At 43.3% G+C, this 23432-nt stretch overlaps 1 protein-coding gene across 1 annotated transcript in view; it reads right to left on the bottom strand.

Moving 5' to 3' along the window:
- LOC119172712 (cell adhesion molecule 4) overlaps positions 1-23432 on the bottom strand; it is a 37971-nt gene continuing 14539 nt past the window's right edge. Inside the window, exons 2-3 of the mRNA XM_075893087.1 lie at positions 13807-14094; positions 1-1177 (exon numbers count right to left, since the gene is read on the bottom strand). Coding sequence (XP_075749202.1) covers positions 1101-1177; positions 13807-14094 — 365 coding nt within the window. The 3' untranslated portion in view covers positions 1-1100. The remainder of the gene's footprint in view (positions 1178-13806; positions 14095-23432) is intronic.

Below are 23432 nucleotides of genomic sequence, written 5' to 3'. Positions count from 1 at the left end.
TATATTGTAGCCCAAAAGCATCTTACACAACGCAGACACTGTCTTTATATCGGCTTTTAAATAAACCTAGCTGGACGCAACCATAGGATGGTGTGCAAATTCATTTTATATTATTATGCTATCATTTTCTGCGTTGTACTACAGTTTATGATAACACGAGCTTCAGGAGCCAAGTATTGTGTAGGGGTTAGTCGAGTTTAGAGGAGCAGACATGAAATTGTACTTAACATCGCATGATTGGTTTATCGCTAGAGTGAGAGACATGAGTGCAGAAAAGAAACAAGAAGATGAACACTAGTAAGAACTGGCTGGGCATTGAAATTGCTATATTACACAGTATTACACAAATAGTAAGTACAAATGCTCAAAATGTAAAAACTATATTGCATGTCATACAGATTGGCTGAAAAAAATTATTAAGGAGAAGATACTTGCCCATAGCAAGCGACACCTATGGGGTGCCACTTACACAGAAATAACCTATTAATAATGTATAACATGGATGCATTAGCTAACTTGCTTTCAACCATTGTGCACTGCCAAAATAGGCGCCACAACACGAACGTGACAGACAGTTACGGAGTGCCCATTCTTCTTTAAAAAACTCTAAAATCAGCAGAATTTCATACACGTACACTTTTCCAGGATGTCTAAAAATCTACAGGTCTGCGACAGGTCAAATTCAAGTTTTATTAAAGTAAATTTCGTCTGAAAACAAAATTCTTGGTGCAGACCTTTACGCTGCGAGAGTGACAATTCATACGACCCCTTTTCGTGAAGTCTTGTGTTCGCTAGTGTTTTGTTTTACTTACGGATACCATAAATGCGCTTGTTAATTTATTACAAAATTCAATCATTGAGAACACGTACTCGAGAACATACATTGAGCACACGAATGAGAACACAACAAAACGGCAATGCAATCACTACAACGGTATTATAAGGTCTACGATTATGCGGCGTTTGGTTACTACATGCGGCTTTTTATCACATATAGCCATTTGAAATAAAATCTTAAGCATGGCACACTCTATAACTTCAACATTTTTGTTAACACGTCTTATTTTGTTGAGTGCTTCTAGTTGTTCTTGAGCTCAGCATCATGCTGCGGTCCATATTAGGCTCAGTAGGCACAGATGTATCCAAGGCCAGCATGCCATGTGTGGTGCCAAAGAACCTGCAACAAAAACAACTAGTTTTCGTATTAGGAAAGTATTACAAAATCAGAGAGTGTGTTCACATTGCTGATAGGTTACATTATGAATCTTAACGTAAAGCTAGTTCTTTATGGGAGACCTTTTGCGCCAAAAAAGTATTGGTTCTGTTAAAGCTTGGCACTCCTGTAGCTCATACTTTTTACCTTATACTTTTTACAGAATCTGTCAATGTTTCCAGTAATGCGCTAGCTGGAAAGTGTCAGTATTGATACACTTGCACGAAACACTAAAATGCAAGCTCCACAAAAAAGTACTTTTCAACAAAGACAGCGTACCTATTAGCAACAAACAAGCCTCCAGAAGCTAGCGGTACCGTTGAAAATCATTGGGGAAAAAAGGCACATTTAGGCTGATTTTATCTTTGTATTTAACGTCATTGTGCGGCCTTGCGTGTCGCTTCACGTGTGACTTAATCCAAGTCTCTGGAACTGATTTTGCCAATTTGAATGCAGTTGTGCGACTTGACGTATAGTGTAGTGGTATTTTTGTCATCTTCAAAGTTAATGTGACTGATTCTTATGTGGGCTCTAATGATGTGTGACTGGAGGGTAATTCATGCTGTTTCTGGTGTCGCAATGTGAAGGGACTTCATGAATATGGAATATTTGTATAGCTTGACTGACTTTCGCGAACTGTCCGTACGTGTCATAGTATGTAGCACTTTCCAGCACTACTCTCACATTCACGACTTTTGATATCTCTACAAGTGTGTGCATGGCGCTGTCCAGAAAGGCCAGTTGCTTAAAAACACATATTTTAAAGAAACAAAAAACAGGAAATAGAGAGGGGGCCGAAACTTTGTGCGGAAAAATTAACTGGACTCATTTTGAGTTCTGAAAGAACCAATTACCCGCGTGCCAAAAAGGCGTAGTGAGCAGACGGTATTTTCTCGCCCTCATCGTTATAGCATGCTTGCATTTGCGGCCTGTACAACGTCTCACACACAATGTTGCTTATCGCCGAATCCCACAAGAAGGGAGTGGACATGGCTGCTTTTTCAGGCACTCGTCTTTTTTTCTGTCTCTCTATTTATTTTTTATTAAAGAACTAAAGCGTGAAATGAACTGAACTACAGAGATATAGGTTATGAAACTATCCAGTGGAAAGCAGAAACTAGGAAAAAGAAAACAAATCGCCAGGCCTGCGTGGAAGGCGCCGCACAGTAACAATGAAAGCTAGAAGAGAGGCTTTTCAAAGCCTTTTTAAAAACAATATTTGGGTAACTTCTGCAAGCGCACTTGCAGGATACCCACCACACCATAAATACACATAATTTATCTGTAGGGGGGAGGCATTCAATCTGCCATGTTTTATCATTCTTCAAAAAAAAAGCGTGGCACCCACTACGCATGTGAAAGAAATTTTGTGCAATATTTATGTTTTGGCCGACGAAGGTTGAGAATTATGCCTAAAACAAGAAGCTTTATTAGTGAGTTGGAGCATTCAACGACCCAGTCGTTACGAAATTCGTATTGCTTGACGCCTGATTATTTCTTGGTTTCTCTTGAACAACATATTACTCATACTCAGGCGATTCCTTTCTCGACATCAAGCCTGCCAAGGGTCAGTTCGCGACATAGTTTCAAGCGACAGCGTGTTTGTAAAAGAAGGGTATCTTTTTTTTCTTCAGTTATTGTCGTCTGTGCGATCTACCAGAGACAATAGAGCACCGCTTTTTCAGCTGCAATAATGCCGTTCTGTGTTGAAACATTTTTCAACGAACCGTTAAAAACTTTTAACAATCATTCACATCCTACATCTTACCTTCTCCCAACATGTCTTGATGAACTGCCCTTTGGCATGTTCTTTCTTATGGGACTGCACAATCTACATGTGGAAAACGCGCATGCAAGATCGTAATGCAGAGCCAACGACTGCTTCAACTATAAACTTCATGCGTACGACTCTTCATTTAAAAGATATCTATGGAGAACTTCATTTCAGACAAAACTGGCACACCATCTTGATACTATGTTTATGCTTACTAACCTCCTTTTTTTCTGGACTTGCTAAGTATATAGGTATGGAAGCCTTTGAATGCTTACATACATATATATTAGGAGAGGGTGCGTATAGAGGGAAGCGCAGACTCCACACTGACGCGTTGTAATGAATGCGTGACATTAAGGCCTCAATATGAATGACAGGTGACACCTGTTGATTTTCTTCCCTTACTCCTGTATTAGATTCGCTGCGCCTATCGGTGCAATAAACTGTGAAGACACAGACATATTCCGCAGGGCGCGGGTTCGAATCCCGGCTGCGGCGGCTGCATTTCAGATGGAGGCGGAAATGTTGTAGGCCCGTGTGCTCAGATTTGGGTGCACGTTAAAGAACCCCAGGTGGTCTAAATTTCCGGAGCCCTCCACTAAGGCGTCTCTCATAATCATATGGTGGTTTTGGGACGTTAAACCCCACATATCAATCAAATCAGACACAGATATATTGCTTGGGTCGTGTTTCTCTTTTGAAATGGATTCTCCCCCATCGCTGTTCTATTGCACGTGAGGTTTACAAAACGATTACGCTTGTGTAAAGACGTATTGAGCTTCAGACAGACACGAGTAAACGTTGAGCGTCGCTTTTGACTTTAATCTGGTGCCGCATACGGGCGATATTCCCGCTTGAGTTTCCAGTGCACCATGCTCACTGACGCAACGTAATTGTGCGATGAAGTTTGTCAGAGCAGGCTACTGTCCGCCGCAAACGAGAAATTTATACTTTCGCGAGGAGAATCCGCACAATTGTATTCAGAGATCGGTTTACAGCGATCAGTTCTAGAATCAATTGGGAGAAAATTATGACTGCGAAATGCAATAGTACTGCCCTTCATTTTTGTCTTTGATTTTCGCGTAAGTTCAAGGAGTGAGATGTTCGAGCACAAATAAAACTCACCCCACCCATTCATTAGTTTCACGTGTTCTCACAATGAAATCACGGCTTTTAGATGAGATGTCTCAGAACATACCAAATTTACAACCTGGAATTCTTGCTTTAGTTTTAAAGAAGGGCATGACGGCTCGCAGTAGGGAGGTGCCTCATCACAAACACTTTTATTAGTTATTTATCGTAAGTGAGCTTCGAGCTTGTAAAGTGAGTCTAAGCAGAAACTGTTCACGTGTGGGGAGGAAACGAGAGAGCTATAACGATCGTAGGCACCTTAATTTCCAAAACCTCTGTAGAAGCTGACGATGTTGATGTCGCTTTGCGTACTAGGTGTACAGGTAAAAAATAAAAAATGTTACTCATCACCGAAAAGCTTCAATTGATTGCCGCAACCGTATGTGCTTTAACAGTCGCATTGCTAGGACCACAAATGCGCGCTGTAGGAACTGGAACATAATCATGTGTGCTTGTCTTCGAAGCAGTGATGGTAGGTTACATATATATATATATATATATATACATATACGTAGCGAGGAAGGAAGGAAGCACACTGGCTCCGTAGTAAAAACGGAAGCGAAAAAGCACGACTAACCAGGAAACACACTTTTATTAATCGCATACGTTTCGGCTGGTGGGCCGGCCTTCGTCAGTGTGACCATATATATATATATATATATATATATATATATATATATATATATATATATATATATATATATATATATATATATATATATATATATATATAGTTAGTGCTACAGAAAGAAGTGCGTAAGAAAAGAGGTTTTCCTGTTTTACCTATACGCTTCTGCTTCTTCCGGTGGGTTAGCCTTCGTGAGATTGAATGCACGCATTACATTTACAGACAATATTTATTTATAGGTTGTAAGATAATACTGGGGAGCAATGGATCACAATCAGACGCTCTGTGCATCGAGAACTACATACAGTTTATTGTGGTTCTCGATACACCGAGCGTGTAATTATCGTACACGGCACTCCGGTGTAATCATAGAAACCTATAAATAGTGCCCGTAACATGTACTGCATTAATTCTGATGAAGTTCAACAAAACATACTTTCGTAAGTGCGTCATTTTGTTACCAGTATGTGCGCGTGGTCTTGTGCTGACAAATGCTTCTTAGATTTTAAAAAAATTTGTTTTTACTTGCTGTGTTTCTTTAATTTTTACTTGTTTCTCTCTTTCTTTTCTCGTAGAACGATGGTATAAGAACAGTTTGGTGCGTCGTAAATTCTGGCTCGCTAAAGACCAGTCTCCACTCACAACGTCCATTAACAGTTTTTCATAAACGTATACGTTTTTCCAGTTTGCTTCTCTCTCTTTCATTCTCTCTGTTTCTCTTTATATATATATATATATATATATATATATATATATATATATATATACTGTTATATCAGCGTGAACTTTCAATTATGTGGTCCATACAGACACGTAGGGAGACAATAAAAAAGGTGGTCTGTGAAAAGATGCGCAGTACACGTTCAACATGAAACCATTTGTACGCAACTATACGCAACGTTAAACGAGACTGCGTATATATACGCTGTAGAAAGAGTGAAATACAATACTACAGTGACTGGAGCGTAATGACTACTGCGCAGAATTAAGTAATAAGCTAGAGCGGAAAGGGGTAGACACAGGTCGCGCAAACAGGGAGAGAGTTATTTGGGCTTCGCCGAGTAATATTCTCCACACGAACGGGCCGCAGTCTGGTGTCAGTTCGGCGGGCTTAGGCAGGACGGCCAATTTAGCGCGTAGCGCAGCGGCGCTTAAAGACGAGAGTGGCGTGGCGCCGACAGGCATTGTGATGCCGGGGCCGCGGCCGCCGAGCGTGAAAATATTACCGAGCCCTGAGCACGGGTGTGGCGGGCACGGTTCTTTAGCAGCACGCTGCCACGCGTGCCAAAGAGCGCATACATTTGGCACCAGCACCGAACTCGTAATAGGCTTAGTGAGAAGCGCATATAAAGAAAAGAGGGTCAAGAAAAGTGGCAGTCAATATTTTCGCGCGAACTTTCAACACGACAATCAATTATTTTTTCCTCATCTCCAGAAGTTCAGAGAAACGCCCGCGCTGCACGTATGTAGCGCCATCTGCAGCGCTAACGCGAAGGCAAGTCAATGGATGCAACCGTATCGAATTTTTAATCACCGCCGAGAGAAGGAGCCTCATTACTCACCCAGAACTTTTGTGGCGTGGCAATGGAGAGCTGCTGCTGTCAAGCAAGAAAACTCGTCACTGATTGAACGGGAGGCTTTAGAACGAGCAAATATTACGTTACTCGTGCGCACGTCAAGGCATCTTAGCGCGATAGAAAAGCAATAAAAAAGAAAGGAGAGAATTTCTATATAAAACCTAATCGATGTAATCATGATTATTGTGTTTACACGCCCTTGCATTTGAGGATACCGGACTGAAAGAAGTGTGGGCGCAACGTTCGCGATAGTGATGCGGCGACGTCATACTCTGGGGGCAAACTTGAGCGCTACTGTGTAATTACCACGTTTTTTTTTTGGCATCGCGAGGACAGAGACTCAGTCGAATTTGTATTATACAAGAGGCCGCACGACACCACTTCCGACCATTCCTTGGCCCTCGGGGTTCATCGTTATTTACCGCCGTGTGGGGTAAATAACGATGAACGCTGTTTTATTACACTTGAGCCTTTAACTCTGTGCCAAAGAGGCCTGCCATAGCACACATGATCGTTGTACTCTGCTTGATACCTCATACAACAGCAAGCTAAGATTACCCTATAACAAAAAATTTCCTCTTTGTACCCTCCCCTCCTCCTCCCGATATTTTTTGTTTGAAATCCAGGTGCACCCACCTCCCTAATCTATGAGCCATTTATTCTCATTTTCTATCACATATAAGGAGCAAGGCCAGCTTTTATACTCTGTTGTAATAGCGAAGGTGGGCGCTGCGGTGAACCTTCGCCTCCGTTGCCCTCTAAAGGGGAATCCTATGCATACTGTGTGATAGCGTCACTTTATAGTGTCACAGTGATGACACGTACAGGTCGACAAAAATGTGGAAAATTATAGTGACACGTCACGAGATGGGGTCATGATGGTGTCACACATTTTCGTAACGTGTGACATCAAGATGTAGTCAAATGGTTACCCGGATATCATAGGTCTCCTAAATGTGGGACATTATGGCGCTATCAATATACAAACCACTGCGAAAGATAAAGCGAAGATTGCAATCCACTACGGTCGTCTAGTAGTTATGGTGCTTCACGCCTCACACGAAGGTCACGTGTTGGATTCCCGGTTGCGTCGGCCGTATTGAGATGGGGGCAAACTGCAGAGAACACCCGTGTGCTGATATATAGGGGCCCATTAACACGAGTTGGCTGCCATTTTCGAAGCCCTCTGTTACGACGTCCCGCATAAGTATATCATACTTTCGGGACAACAAACTCGAACAGTTAATATTGCTATGGGGTGCCACAAATGAACATTGTAGAAAAGAGGACGATGTTTAGGGCGCGCTCGTGCTGACTGGGCTCCATATTGTATGCCTGCCTATTTACCAAAAGTAAAGGTATTTTTCAGACGTCTTCTCCCCGTAACAATATTAAGGTGGTTTTTGTCTTGAATTCATTTGAGGCAAATGCGTACACAACTGCATTATTTTATATATACAACGCTATCCATTGTTTACTTCTTGTGAAGGAAGGCCCTCAGTGAGGCTGCCACCACGACGTCTCTAAAGTAAGCTTATGTTAAGGAAAGAAGGTCGCCACATCAATGTAAAATTTCATAGTGAGACACATTCGAGTTTTGTGAGCGCAGTGAGGCAAAGCCAGCTTGTTGAACTAAGCCTCAATGCTCTCGGTGTCACGAAGCCTTACAGTAGATATTGCCTCGGGCATGCCTTCGGGAAATGGAATTTATTGGTTTTCCGCGGTGGAGACTCCTCGAGTTATGCTTCCACCGTGAAAGACTCACTTGGCTCTTGAAGGTTCGTGTACAGCAGTGTCATAATGTCTGACTCTCTTGCTTGCGCCGTAAGCGTTCATATGAAGTGTGGTACTCCAATAGGCGATACCAGAAGAGCCTGTAGTGGGCCCTCTGTTTGTAAAATTTATATATAGATTATTTTCTTACCAACCTTTCTTGTTAACCTGACAGGATATTTGCAGAAGAATATGTACTTTGCCAAATTATTACTAACCATACTACTTGCCTTAACTTGCAAAGCGAGCTAGATATACTATTTGATTAAAGCAATAAACGTCCCATGACACTTATTAGGACTAAATACAAAAGTTTAAGTGTTTCCCGACACAACAAAACTATTGTCGGGGTCTTTAGTACCTAAATAACATTTCGAAAGCGTCTGTTGACAAACATAAATACCTTGACGTTGACAATTCTTCTCATATTTCTTGGAATATTCCTGTGGAATATTTCCCTAAACGGCACGGGTGGAATGCTCGTTTATCTAAGTCGATTGTAACGCTATAACACGAAAGAGCTAGTTTCGGAATGGTTTCGTCGTTGTCGTTTGTGAGCAAACGTTCATCTTGTTCATGACTAAGATATCGAGAAAAACGAAAATAAGTTAAGTAAAGAAAAATTGGGGAACCCCAGGGCTTATACTTTCAGTTTTGAACGTGATAGTGATATTTTGTTCATAGTGTGCACTTCAAACATTCGGTGCATGATATTTTTTCAAACTTGCAATCCACTTACTACGTGGCCTTAAGGGTGCAGTAACGTATGTGCTTTTTGTAGTAGGTGACTGGTTCAAAACTCTAAGGACCCTGTGATAATCCCGTGTTATGACGCCCGATGACAATTTACGCTTGTACCAAGCACTATTACGGTAGTGTTTTATGTTGTATTGTGAAGCCTGTGTACAAGATGCACGTGTTCGTAAAGCATGACAGTTAAATTCATTGCGCTGCCAAGCAGAAAAGTTATTGTCATTGTATTCAAAAGCAGATGCGTTGCTCTGTGGTGAAACACCCGCTTACCACGCAAACGATCCGTGTTCGATATTGCTGAGATCCAGAACTTTTCATTATCTATTTCATTTCAACTTTTCTAGATTTTTCGGTCAAGCAAGTATGATGATTTTTCGCCCACAACCAGTGACACGGATGACGACTCTGAAATATCTGTGAAACGAGCTCTTTGACGCTATTGGAATAAAATTTATGGGTCCAAGGGATGGTCGAACCCAGGCCGTCTGCGTGGCTTACAGGTGTTCTAACACAGAGCCACGATGCTTGTAGAAACAGTCATGAAAAAAAAAAGCTATATGAATCTCATGTAGGAGAAGGAGCCTCCTTGATGCATCCTATGCTGCGTACTACAGAACGATAGAAAAGTGCCAGGCATCAAAACATATCAATTCAGCAGCGAGTGGGTCTTTTAAAGGGCCACTACTTACACAGTGTCCAGATATTTATTCATCATCAGAAGAAGAACCATCAACAAAGCAAACAGGTGCGTAGGTTCGCGTGCCGCCCTATGGATGCCTGGTGGACCCTTCACTGATCAGTAAATGAAATAAATATGGCGTAGTGGGAACTCAGCAACTGCGCTTGCTATAGGTATGCAATGATACGTTATTACGGTCAATGCTTCGCGCACAGATGCTCGTTTCCTCAGGGCACGGTTCAGGCATGCATCGAAAACCGAAGCAAGTTAGCAGTTTAGACGGCGGTGAGCACGAGGCCCAATTGCACCATCACGACACACGGTTGAAGCCTTTACCCCTGATGTTAAGAGACTGTGTTACGCTATGTTTAAAACTTGGATTATTTCAGATTTGTGTATCACACTTCATGCTACGATAATCTGAACATCAGTGCAGTGTAGCGTCAATTAGAACCAAACTCTGATAACAGAGGGGTTGTTTTACTTTTTTAATCAATTTCCTTTTGTCATAAGTACTACAATAAGGCAAGGAAAAAACTCTAATTACCGTCCCGCTTACAATATGTTTTTGGCTAATTATGTGTCGGATTTACACAATTGTTTCTATCGAAGAAAGAAGCCCCTCAAAAAATCTGTTTTTGTTCACCATGTGATGTCGTAAGTCACTAAGGAAGCCAGTGCTTTCCACTGCACACAAAATACTTCCTCAAACGTAGTTTTAAAATTAAAGAAGCGCATGAGCGAGATTGATGAAAGGTTTTCGTTTACTAGAGCATGACCTGCAAAAGGCCATAACAAATAGAATGATTTGAATGTTTTTATTCGACAACCTGCTCAAAGCATTACGGCAAAAATGCTGTCCAATATTGCTCTGTCTTTTCAAACAACTTTGACCCTATAATTTAAATAATAGATAAAGATAATTCTCTATACAACAGTAATTCGACTGAATAGTCCAAATCATAGAAAGTTCAGAAGACGCGTTGCACTTACGCTCGTCGAAACGTTTCGTTAAAATGGCTTCTCCGAACACGTCCATTGCCCGAGCGTGAACACTGAAAGCGTTGAACACAAGGGAGTGCAACATTGGCTGCTGAACAATAAACACAAAAATGGCCAGATCAGGAAAAGGAGCCTTCGCTTTTCCCTACACACACAGTGCGAAGAACACATCAACGCAACTTGACAGAGCTTGAGACGTATTCGAACGTCCTCCCCCGTACTGAACTGGTGTCGTTTGTCAACGCGACGGGATGCTATTTTGGCGAAGAAAAACGACACTTTCAGGAATCGGTTCAGCAACACTGCCGGGCCCTGTCTCATACCCAGCATGTGACGCCCCTTGTTTGTCCCCGCTTCGCGCCAACGTGTGAGTGCACAGGCAAACCACTTTGTGAGCGGTGCAGGGAAAATTGCGCCTGTCGAAAAAGCTCACTGCCTGTTTGCGTGGTGCTACTTCTTGGGAGGGCAAGGAGTGCCGTGACGCAGGAAATGATTGCTCCGTGACAGTGGCACTGACCTGATGTGTGTGTTACGCCATGAAGAGAGGTATGGTGTATTTTTCAGAGGCCAACGTAACTACACTTGGCGAGAGAATATAAGCGCAAACCTGGTTTAATTAATGTATCGCATAATTTATGCTGTATATTCTGCTGTGAGAGCAAGAATAAAACCAGGTGCCTAACCTTCAACGTCGCAGTGAACGGAGTTAAAAAACTAAACAGATAATATTGATGCATCTCTGGCTAAGTTAGGTGTTAGACAAAATGGTTGAAAATGACGGCTCAACAACGTTCAATTAAATCACAATTAACGAATACTGTGTAAAGCTCTGCTTCGTATTGTTCAAAATGTTCAGCACATTTCACAGCGGCAACTTCGGGAAAACCTTATGGATGGATATGAAAACAACACCGCGAAAAAAAAGTACCAAATGTTTCCAAGAACTGTAGTGGTGGCCTTGCTGTGAAGACTTCGCCCAAGACTTCGCCCAGCTTGCTCATCCCCTGACAGAGTTGCTCCGCAAAAACACCCCATTCCGATGGACCATTGAGTGTGAGGCTGCTTTCGAGCAGCTGAAGCATTTGCTTACTTCCGGGCCCCTCTTGCGCCATTTGGTCCCGGAGGCACTCACGGAACTGCATACAGATGGTAGTGGTATCGGTGTTGGTGCCGTGCTAGTTCAATATCACGACAGCCGGCAGCACGTCGTGGCGTATGCAAGTCGTACTTTGACTAAGGCGGAGAGCAATTATACGGTCACCGAACTAGAATGTCTTGCAGTTATTTTCGCCGTCCAAAAGTTCAGACCTTATTTGTACGGCCGGCAGTTCAAGATCGTCACAGATCATCATTCGCTTTGTTGGCTTGTCGGACTACGTGACCCAGCTGGTCGGTTGGCTCGCTGGGCCTTACGGCTTCAAGGATATAATTATTCAGTGACCTACAAGAGCGGTCGATGTCACGCAGATGCCGACTGCTTATCTCGTCTTCCATCTCCGACTGTGGATGCTGCTGATGATGATTTCGACAACTACCTGGCCGCAACCTCATCCAACTTCCCAAATTTGGATGTCTTCCGTCACGAGCAACAGCGTGACTCTTCGCTGAAACCAATGATTGATGTGGCTCGTAGCTCTAAACGCGCCACGCCATTTGTGATTCATGACGCCCTACTATATCGCAAGAATTACTCCAGCCATGGTTCCACACTACTCCTCGTCGTGCCAGAATGCCTGCGTGTTGCGGTATTCCAAGCCATGCACGATGACATCACGTCTGGGCACCTTGGATTTGCCCGAACGCTTCACCGTATCCGACAATGTTTTTACTGGCCTCGACCCTGAAAGACCACCAAGCACTACGTCGCAAGTTGTGATGTCTGCCAACGCCACAAACAACCTACCACACCATCAGCCGGCCCACTGCAGCCGGTTAAGCCACCGATATCACCATTCGAAAAAGTCGGCATATATTTACTGGGCCCTTTCCCCAAGTCTACCACCGGCTGCCGCTGAATTATTGTGTGCGTAGATTACCTGATGCAGTATACTGAAACGATGGCGGTTGTTTCAGCCACATCATCTGATGTGTCATGGTTTCTTCTACACTCGATCATACTTCGCCACGGGGCCCCTCGTGTGGTGATAAGTGATCGCGGCCGACAGTTTACCGCTGACGTTGTCGAATAGTTGCTACGGCTTTGTGGGTGTCAGTATCGCCATTCCACGCCATACCACCCTCAGACCAACGGCCTCACTGAGCGCACCAATCGTACCATCATCAACATGCTTTCAATGTACGTCGCAGCGAATCGCAAGAACTGGGATGCCGTATTACCTTTTGTTACATACACCTTTATTACCGCGAAACACGAAGTCACAGGTTATACGCCTTTCTTTCTTCTCTATGCTCGTCATCCCCAAAGTTTCCTTGACACCATACTTCTATTTTCGACGAACGAAAACGCCAGTGTCGCACAGACTTTGTGACGCGCCGAAGAAGCTCGTCGACTTGCTCGGCTCCGAACTCTTTCCGCCCACGCTCGCGCGAAAGACCGTTACGACGCAAAACACCCGCCCGTGACTTTCGCTACAGGTGATTTGGTCTGGTGGTGGACGCCTGTTCGAAAGAAGGGACTTTGCCAGAAGTTTCTTTCTAAGTACTCAGGACCATTCGTTATTACTCAGTGCTTAAGTGACATCACATACGCTGTTGCGAAAGTGACAGCTCAGAACCGGCGTTCGCGCAAGACGCAAATTGTGCACATTGCACGATTGAAGCCCTACAACAACCGATCGCGTCTACTCGCTCGGTGAGCTTCGTCTGGCCCGGAGGGAAATGTAACGCGGACTGAAAGAGTGAGGAAGAAGAAGAGATCGGACGCGCTCGAGCGATGGTGATTCGGCAGTGACGGTAGAGTGCTGACATTTTTCATTGTATATAAACCCTTCACATCCGTAACAATATGTTCGGAAAAATATCAAAGAATGCAACAGCCATGTCCACGTACAACTTTGCGCATTATAACGACGTTGTTTACTGCACAAACCAACTATAAATTTATCATAAAGTCCAACGTTTTAAAAATGCTCCACTATGAGTTTAACCACTTTCCCCCATTCACACAGTGCGCTGGAAAAGATCAGAGGGGGCAATGAAAAAGAATTGAAGAGGACATAAAAGTACAATATCTGTCGGTAATGTCTGAATTCTCAGCCGTCTGATTACACAACAGTATCACAATACCGGTCCACTAGGGCGCATGCTCTTTCTTACATTGAGGCAGGAGGAGTGTGTCGCTGTCCGTGAGGCCTTCACTGTTCTCGGCGGTGCAGAGAAATGATCCGGTCAGGTTTGTCTTGAGCGATGAGCGTGAAAGGCGCCTTGAAGGCTCGCCTTCGCGAATGGGACTCTGGGAGTAAACTGTCCTCCCGTTCAGCTTCCACGTGAAACGGCTCACCCGTGGGTTGGCCTTTGCCTCGCAGCGCAAGTGCACCGCAAACGAGCTCGTCTGTGGGCTGCTCCCGCACAAGGATATGACACGCAGGCTCACTTCTGGCTTGTCTGCGTATCCAAGTAAAAAAAAAAGCATATCAAAATATTTGGGTTCTTTTAACCACTTTTTTGAATGGTATTTATTAGGTCTCCCAGCAGATATATCTAGATAAGGTATGCAAGAACAAAAAACGCAGTATTGCCGCGAAGGCATGAATGCGCTAGCAACAGCCCCGAATGTTACACGGAGAACGGCAAGCAGCTCTAAACATGTTACGCGCTGCCCAATGCAAAAAAAAAGGACGTGCGAAAAATGCTCAAGTATCAAGAAGACAAGCACGAACTAACAATTGTCGTAGTAGTTACTTCAAGGAGCCCCTACTTTGGATCTCCTAGCTTTCAGCTCACTCCTTTCACAAACGCGGCCACTGTAGCGAGCGAAGTGGCCATCATGCAGTCCAAAAATTTTACTGAAACTGCGATGACAGCACAAGACATACAAACCTCCCACCTTAAGAGATAAGCACGCTAGCGCAGGTGACAACACCATGTACGTCAAAGTAGAAGTCATAGGCATGCATGGAAAATGCTGCGAAACGGGAGCGGAGCGAAGGGCTGTAAAGCTAGGGCGCCTTGGTGCATGAAGTGACATCAAGACGCCCTATTTCAGGCACACCCTTTGCGCCTATACGCTGAAGCAGTACTGAGCTCTGCGTGCCACCAGCAGCAAATGGTGTACGTGAAATAGCCCGTTGCTAATATGCCATATGCTGTGGGGTTGAATTGTCTGACGTAGCGCACCGCGTAGTGAGGCGCCGCAGGTTCGAAATACCGGTTGCGTGCTTCGTAAAATACTTCCTCTAAGCTGATTGATATGTGGGGTTTAAGGTCCCGAAACCACCATATGATTATGAGACACTCCGTAATGGGGGCTACGGAAATTTCTACCACCTGGAGTTCTTTACGTGTACCCAAATCTGAGCACACGGGCCTACAACATTGCCGCCTCCATCGAAAATACAGAAGCCGCCACCGGGATTCAATCCCGCGACCTGCAGGTCAGCAGCCGAGTACCTTAGCCACGAGACCACCATGGCGGGGCTTTATTTCAAGCTGTTTCATTGTGAATATATATATATATTGTACCGAAGCATTGTGGCGCCAGCTCTGTGCCAGCGTGAACGAAGACGTTGACGTCCGTGTGTGGCTCGTGCTTGCCGGGCTCCTGCCTGTACCAGCTTGTTGCGGCTAACGTTTCTGGAATAATAACCTGTGTTTTTACGCAACCTTGCTCGTTGCATTTGGTGGAAACGTGCTGGGTAACGTCCTGGAGCTCCGCAGCCATAAGCTACCATCTCAGTCCGCGATGACCGAGCGCGTCGATCCCCCACAAGGCTCTTCCACGCTGCCACCTGCCATGTGTTCTGGTGTATTTCATCTGCGTGACCCACCAGTATACAACGGCACTGAAGATCAAGATGTCGAGGACTGGCTGGCAGAGTGCGAGCATGCCAGCGCGATTAACAAGCTGGTATATATATATATATATATATATATATCATGATGACGGCGGCGCTGACCCCCGCCCAGCGAGTGTATAAGTTTCCTATCGCAATGAAGCGATTAGTAACACATAGACGTTTATTTTGCCTACAAGTGCGCAACCACAACTCAGAGCATTACTCTGTTGCTTTAGTTACATAAAAAGTGAAATTTTGTCTCTAACTGTCATGTGCAGTGCTGGAAACACTGTGTTGAATAACATTGCGACCATCATAAAACTGAAAATTTATTTTTACTCACCGCGATGGTCTAGTGGTTAAGATACTCGAGTTCTGACCCATCGCAGTGGCATTTTCGGTGGAGGTCACAACGATACAGGTCCTATCACACAGATTTAAGTACACGTGAAAAAAAAAACCACAGGTGGTGGAAATATCTAGAGTCCTTGTGTACGGCATCTCTCACAATCATATCATGGTTTTGCGACGTTAAACCTGAACAATTATTTTTAAAATTATTGCTGTTACAATTTCTTTTGTAGCCCTGAAAAATAACTCTTGATGCGTAAAGCCCATATCAGACGTTACTATTAACGTTTCCGCAAGGTGTAGAGAATCTTTAGAATTCAAGACAATTCAATCAAAGTTTTTTACGTGCAGGCTACAGTAAGTACATCAAAATATTAATCATCAAATAGGTATGCATCTCGCATCGCTCATTTATTTAACTTATATGTTTAATCAGCATGATCGTACATAAATAAGCCGTAAGATGCAGTGATAAACAAGCTGTGTACGGGAATAAGTTAGGGCAGAGCACACGAATATAAATAAAGAGAAGAGTTGTCACTTTTGACAAGTCATTGCTCTGTGTCGTATAGCAACGGAAGGTCTTTTTCAGGAGCCTAAGGCGTCATACTATTCCTAAAGCTGCAATACACTGGTGTTTTAAAAGTTGCCGATCACGTAACGCTTCAAGAGCGATGTTTATTCATTCATTAGAACACCAAGGCTATAACACATTGCAAAGGACACTGTGTACACGCAACAAACCAACACATGTACAGTTGAAAACGATAGCAAATTGGATAAAGACCTGAGAGCTGCTTATCCAACAACGGCTGCCTGACTGTTTTAGTGCGACATAGTGACAGATAAATACCAAGGTATTTGAGAACAATGGCAAAGCTGTTCTAACATTCAAGCGTAAATGTATGTTTTTTATTCAATGCAGTGTTAAAAACTTATTACATACAAAAAATAATGCATTCTATGCAGTGTACGCCTAGTATTATCGTTATTATAGACTGTCACTTGGTTAGTACAGGTGCAAGGACATTGAAATATGCAGCGTTGGATGATTTTGGTAAGTAATTGTACTGAAACGAGGGCACAAATATGATTCCACATGGCCATGCAAGAGGAGAATCTTTACAAGTGATACTATTGAAGAGACGTACTCATAGAACGAAGAGCAGCAATACATTATAATAAAAAAACTGACCTAACAACGCCACTCTTTTTCTTACAAGTGGACACTGCAGGGTTACATCAGAATAGCCTTTCGGTTCTGCAGCAAAGAAAATGTGGATCGTTCCGGATCTCTCAGTAGTAACGACAGCTTTTCAAACCCTTCACTTCTGTAACAGACAGGAACACTTTTGGCCTAGCAGGTCGCGCGTGGTTAGAAGTAAAATTTTGCACAAAAAAAGACAAAAGCTTGGCTGATCCCTTCTTTTAGGAATCGGTATAACACGAAATTTAAATGTGTCCCCACAGAAGTAGTTCCGCATTCATTGTGTATTGCTTCGCCACAAGGACGAAAAAACGAATGCTGCAGTAACGAATTGCAATATCACGCGAAGAACCACAAGCAGCTCGAAACTTGCAGCGCACACCTGAAACAGAAAGCACGCACGAAATAATCATACGCAAGACGAGCATGCACTAACAACTGTCACAATTATTTTTTGTGCGTGAGCAGCGGGCTCCTTTCGTAGACGCGGCAGTGAACAAATTGGCGTTCGCGCACTCTTTATTAACTTGAAAGAAAACGTGCGATTGAAGCACAAAAGATACAAAGCACCTGAATTTCGAGATAAGCGCGCGCGTGCGAGTTAGCCACCACACTAGACAACATTGCGGCGCGCGTGCACAGTGACACGCGGGTTGGTGCACAACGACGACCTTCAGAGCGCGAGCGCCCAACGCGCGCCCTTCGTGCCAGCTCACTACTGATTACTCAAACACACGAAAGTATCCGAGCTCTGAGGACTACCAGCGGTTAATGGTGTATATACACGGCTCGCCGTCAAGATGCGTAAGGGTCGTTCTGTGGCGTAGTGGTTGCGTCGTGTACTAGAGAACGCGAGGTCGCTGGTTCGACACCACACTGTGGAACCTTTGCATTTCGTTTTTTAAAGACAATAGTTTTTGTTGGGGTACTTCGACGCAAAAATTTTGGTCTGCCTGTATGTCTATCTGTCTGTACGTTTGTGTGTTTGTCCACCATAACGGTAGCCCAAACGAGTCCACATGATACCCAAATGGCCAACCCCATCCACGGCACCCACCAATATTGCTCGGATTTCAGCGTTTATACTTGTGCGATTGTCTATTAAACAGCAATTATTACGTATGTATAAGGCACCATAAGAACACGTCAATATTTTGTAAGTGTGTCTTCATACTAGAAAAGGCATGCATTAGTATTTCTAAGCACCGTAGCGTTTATCACCCTGCACTGACAATGCAACGCGATGCTAAAAAAGGCAAGTGTTTCCGATGCTCTGCTAAGACGACACAGTGGTTGCACCTGCCCGTCACTTTGCCTTCTAAAACTTATCGCCTCCGAGACAGGCATGCACGCCTTCCTTCGTTTCCGTAGATAACTGCCAGATAGCGCTCGTGTCTAACGTGCCTTGATGTGCTCGTTCGCCTTCGCTCCACGGATCGTGACTCTCGAGCGCAGCGCCTCCAGAATACAATTCACCAATTTTTTCGCGAAGGACATCAAATAAATGTACTGTTAACTCTCTCCAGACGGAATACTGTCGTCTTTTGGCGACATTTGCAGTGAAACATGCAGATACGGGGCCAATTTTTTTTCTTTGAAATCTGTTAGTAAATATCTTACAGCGCCATATACATAACAAAAATACGTCTAAGAGCCACGGCGGACCTGGTTATAAAACACTTTCGTGTTAAAATTTGGAAGGAAGAATACGGGAAACAGCGCCGCTCCTGGCACCCTCCCCGTTGAACTGGTCTTTCTCGTGCAACCTTGTATTTTGAAGGCTTCACTCTTCCCTCAACATCAATAGCCACTCTCGTCTTTTCTCTCCGTACACCCGCCTGTGACGTGATATTTTGTTCGGAATTCAGAATAAAGACTTTACCGTAACAATCATAGATGGCGTGGAAGCGGAGGTCCATGAACGCATAAATGGTTGAGAGCAGGCAAGGTATTTCAAGAATGTATGCCAGCAGTGACATTCCGTGTGCTGCAGCATCTTGCGTTCATGGAATGCCATGGAATGCCGGTGCTATAATAATGACTGTGCATTGGATCCTGGACGTGGTAGTTATGCACTTCTCAAATATGTATTTAGCAATCAGCGAAGCAAAGCACTCCGTCTTTTTTTTTTTGCGACAGTCACAGTAGCCTGTTCATTGTTGTTCTTTTATTTAGAAAACAGGGTGGAATATTATCAGCAGCGTCACGAGATGGGACTGCGGAGGTGACATCAATGTCATATGGAGCAGAGTGACAGGGAGAGTAAATACAGCAAAAATAAAAGAGATAAATATTACAACTTGATAGCTTCGAATATGAGAGTATCGGTTAAGAAAATGAGAGCAAGCAGGTTTCAAGTTATACATACAGGATATTTCGGTTAGATTTCCGCTTTTTCGGTTTGTTGGCCAAAACAACGGGGATGTATCTAAACAAAGTTTACGAACACTTAAAATCAGCCCCATTCCAATCCCCACTGCGAAAAACATTTTGAGGATGGTGGGGCTTCTTTTTACGTGCATTTGAAAGGGTCATTTTTATTTTGCAACAATGCACACCGCTAAATTTGTCGATAAAAGCTCCGGTTTTTGTCTGTCACGGTCTCGAACGTCTATTTGTATTGGTTTATAATTATTATCAGAGGGGTAACCTTGTTGCATTGTTTGTGAATGTTTGCAGATGGCCACCGACGATTTAGCCAAGTACCATTACCCAGAAGGCTGGTAAGGTGAGTTTACTGTGTTTTTATGAAGTATTATTACACCCGGAACGGGTCACAGCAAGGAAATGAACAGTTCAAAATTTTGTAATTTTTCCCCCAAGTGCAAACATGCTGACTGCCGAAAAAAATATAATAGTGATTTTGTGAACATGTATGGCGTTCGGTTCGTGTCCAGACTGCACATTTCGCGTTTTCTCTTACAGTTGCTAAGAACGACCCGAGTTCGCATGGCCTTCAATCTCCAAGGCTCCTCTTAAGTGTCGTGGCTACCTTACTGTTAAAACCAAAAACAAAAAAAAGCAAACTTGAGTGAACGTAGAGTATAGGCGAAACCGAAATTCCATCAATCAGGTAGCTACCGCAGAATAACATTTGGGGCAAGCGTTTGCCTCCGAAGGCGAGCACAACGGAGAACACGCTGCATTGCCAAAGCTTCTGGGATTACAAATGAGCTGTGGTCCCATGTTCGGCGAATTCCACCAGACTCAAGGAGCGGAGTGAGCGAAACCAACAGTGTGCTAAGAAGGATTGTAAAGATAAAATATACAGAAGCGGCCCGCAGAAAAGACCAGACTTATAGTGTGCATGCCTTTTTGTTTAGACCCTTTCAACGTTTTTCTCGGGAACAGAGCGGCATGGTTCACAGACACCGCCTGTTCGAAGAAACAGATTCACTCTCGATCAATCTGTTGTTATCCATTAAGTGAATTCAATTTGCACTGCTTTTTCTTCTTCCTTAGACACTATACAAGTAAACTACAAAAAAGTTGGGATGGAGGTATTCAAATGTTTCATGGTGTCCGGTGGACAGCGTGGGCTGGAAACGGAATATGGCTGAGAGTCTTATATTGTTTCTGTCACATTGTGTGTTTATGTTTGTGTAAGTGTGAGTGTAGAGAATACTTGCATGATAACATACAAAACGGGATATTTTACTGAGGAAATGGGGGCACATACCACCATGAAAGGGCCGTGTGTAATAAGTTCAATTGTGCGGTGCTTGCTAAGACGATAAAAATATGCAACATAAATATGAGTTACTGTTTCTTTGCAAACATTGTGATGGTACGTGTAGGTGTATAGTTACGTATTTTGGAATGTGTTATCATTTTTTCCAGACGTTTTATTAGATATATTTAAATAACACGCCATGCAAGTTGAGGCAGCCTGAAGACAGATTCTTGCTTCTTGGGCTCCTTATCATGGGACAGAAATGAATGCCTTAGTGTGGTTGCTAACAATAAATGTCAGACTGAATGCGATGTGAATATTGTCGTAGAAAATGTTTTTCGAAGCTTACGTTTGTACCCAACGTGCAACTTGCTGACCTAGCGAAGTATCCTTCTTTGTCAATATTATTCAAATTAGATAAATAACCAACATAGAATAACCTATACTAAAACAGTGTGTACATTTGCGCGTGTATTATTACGTTTTATTGTGTGTAGACCAACCAGAAAGCTCTGATAAGGGATTTAGAAGACAAAAGAACAGTTTCACAAAAATACGTAAATTTCGCTACACTTCAGAAAAAGTTATTAAGCAACCAAAATGAGCAAAATAGTTTTGCCAATAAATTGTAGCAGCCAATATATTTTATGGACAGCATTGTTTCTTCGCAGAGTTTAAAAAACAAAAAAGAGTTTGCTTGCTTAGAGAGTTCGAGCTCAAGCATAATCTAGGAACACGTAGACGTTTGAAACTCGGGAACAGATGAGTTCCTATAGAATAGAATAGATGCAAGCTTGTTAGAGCGTATCCGCCTAAAAAACAGCTCTAAATCAAACATAGAGTACAAAACATCTAAAGAGGACGAGCATGAATTTAATGGCATGTTCCATAGCACGTGTTTGAATTAGCGCTGTTTTTCAGGTGGATGAGTTTCTGTCTTCCCACGGGCACGGAATAGATGCTATTGCGATCTACTCCACGCCATGCTTTATCTGTGATCTTGTCTGACCATTAAGTACCAGTGGGACTATATATGACCAGTGGCTTTATTAGTTTCATTTCAACGTCAGTTCCAAAGCGTGTATCTGAGCGGTAGCTGCGTACGTAACATTGAAAAAAAATCATGAGTATTGCTTGTTGTATTAAGACGTTGAAGTATAATAAAGTGAAAAGTATTTGATGCAACATATATACAAGCCAGGAATTAGGAAGCATCTGCTTAAGAGAAAGTCAGCAGACAAGCGCAGTTCACTTCATGCGGTGTCGATGACATTATTTGCTTGATACGCCGTATATCTAAACTTTGGTAGGTAGCATGGCGGGGGGCTATCCAAAAGCTTTTAAGGTACACAATCTATGAATAATCATAAACTGTTAGTTCCGCGACATGAACAAACGTTACCCGAATACGACAAATAAGACGTACTGAGATTCGCCGGACAATATATGGTGGTTTTGGGAGGGTGCACCCCACATGCTCTACAAACCTTCTCACTATCACCATTACATTTCAAATCCTCTGATCTAATAAGTAGACTTGTATAAATATCTAGGAGGCAAGCTTCTAATCTATCACGGTGTGCGCATATTACTAAGACTATTTTAGAATTTTACCTTAAAAAAAAAACACTCGGTTTTTTTAAGGGCCTGGCCACACTTTTACAAGTAGCCATGGAATGTATTCAGTGAACAAGCTTATTGCTGCTTCTAGGGTTTTTAAAATCTGTCCCGTACAAGTGTAGTTGCAATTGCTTTCTCTCTTCTCTCGTCCGAACGAAAATGCTGGAAGCTATGCAGAAAAGGATGACACAGAGAAGAAGGTATGTCACGCACGCCTCTCAACCTTAAACAGTCCCGTTCAGTTTATTTACCTTAAGGGCCTCTCGAAGAAGACATTACATAAGGGGTGGTTAACATAACTTTCACGTGATTTGTACATTAAATGGTTTCATATTCATTGTTTACACGTTGTTGGAACAAGGGTGGGCATGTAATGGCAGCAATGTCAGTGGGAAGGTCGTTCCAGTCTTTGGCAGTGCGCGGGGTAAATGAGGCAGGGAAGTAAGCAGTTCGAACACGCGGGCGTGCGACTTGTTGCGGATGAGAGGTGCGGTGAAAAATGCGTGCTGCGGGAACGATGTATGGAGCTTGATTAATGGTGCTGTAAAGAATATTTTAAAAAAAGAGAAAGACTGAAAGTACGTCGACCACCAGAATGCCGCGGTAAACCGGATTCTGCCCTAAGTGCTGAAATGCTGATATTATATGAGTAGCTTGAGTGAATGAATCTAATGGCGCGATTCTGCACAGCTTCGAGAGAATGGATGAGATATGATTGATGTGGGTTACAAATGACTGACACATACTCCAGTTTTAGTGTTACAAGTGACTGATAACCGAGTAACTTCACATTTCGAGGGGCCTGACGAAGATTTCGTCTAAGAACACCTAAGGTTCAGTTCGCTGATGATATGATATTAGAAATATGAGAATACCGGGTCATATTGCTGCAAGGAGCGATTCCTAGATATTTATAGGAATGTACATTTCTTTTTCATAACACTTTTTTTTTCCTTCGATCGCGTTGATTTTTGGTGCTACCGCACATGCACAGGCGGACACGTCGTGACCTTCCGTGGTGGTGTTAGTAACTCGCGAGCACGCCTTGAGAGTTACTCGAGCATGCTCAAACCAGCCAATCACTTCATATTGGGCC

This window comes from Rhipicephalus microplus, chromosome 4, assembly GCF_043290135.1.
Source record: "Rhipicephalus microplus isolate Deutch F79 chromosome 4, USDA_Rmic, whole genome shotgun sequence".
Taxonomy (NCBI): Eukaryota; Metazoa; Arthropoda; class Arachnida; order Ixodida; family Ixodidae; genus Rhipicephalus; species Rhipicephalus microplus.
Note: the sequence above shows the minus strand (reverse complement) of the source record. Positions and strands in the feature narration are given on the sequence as shown.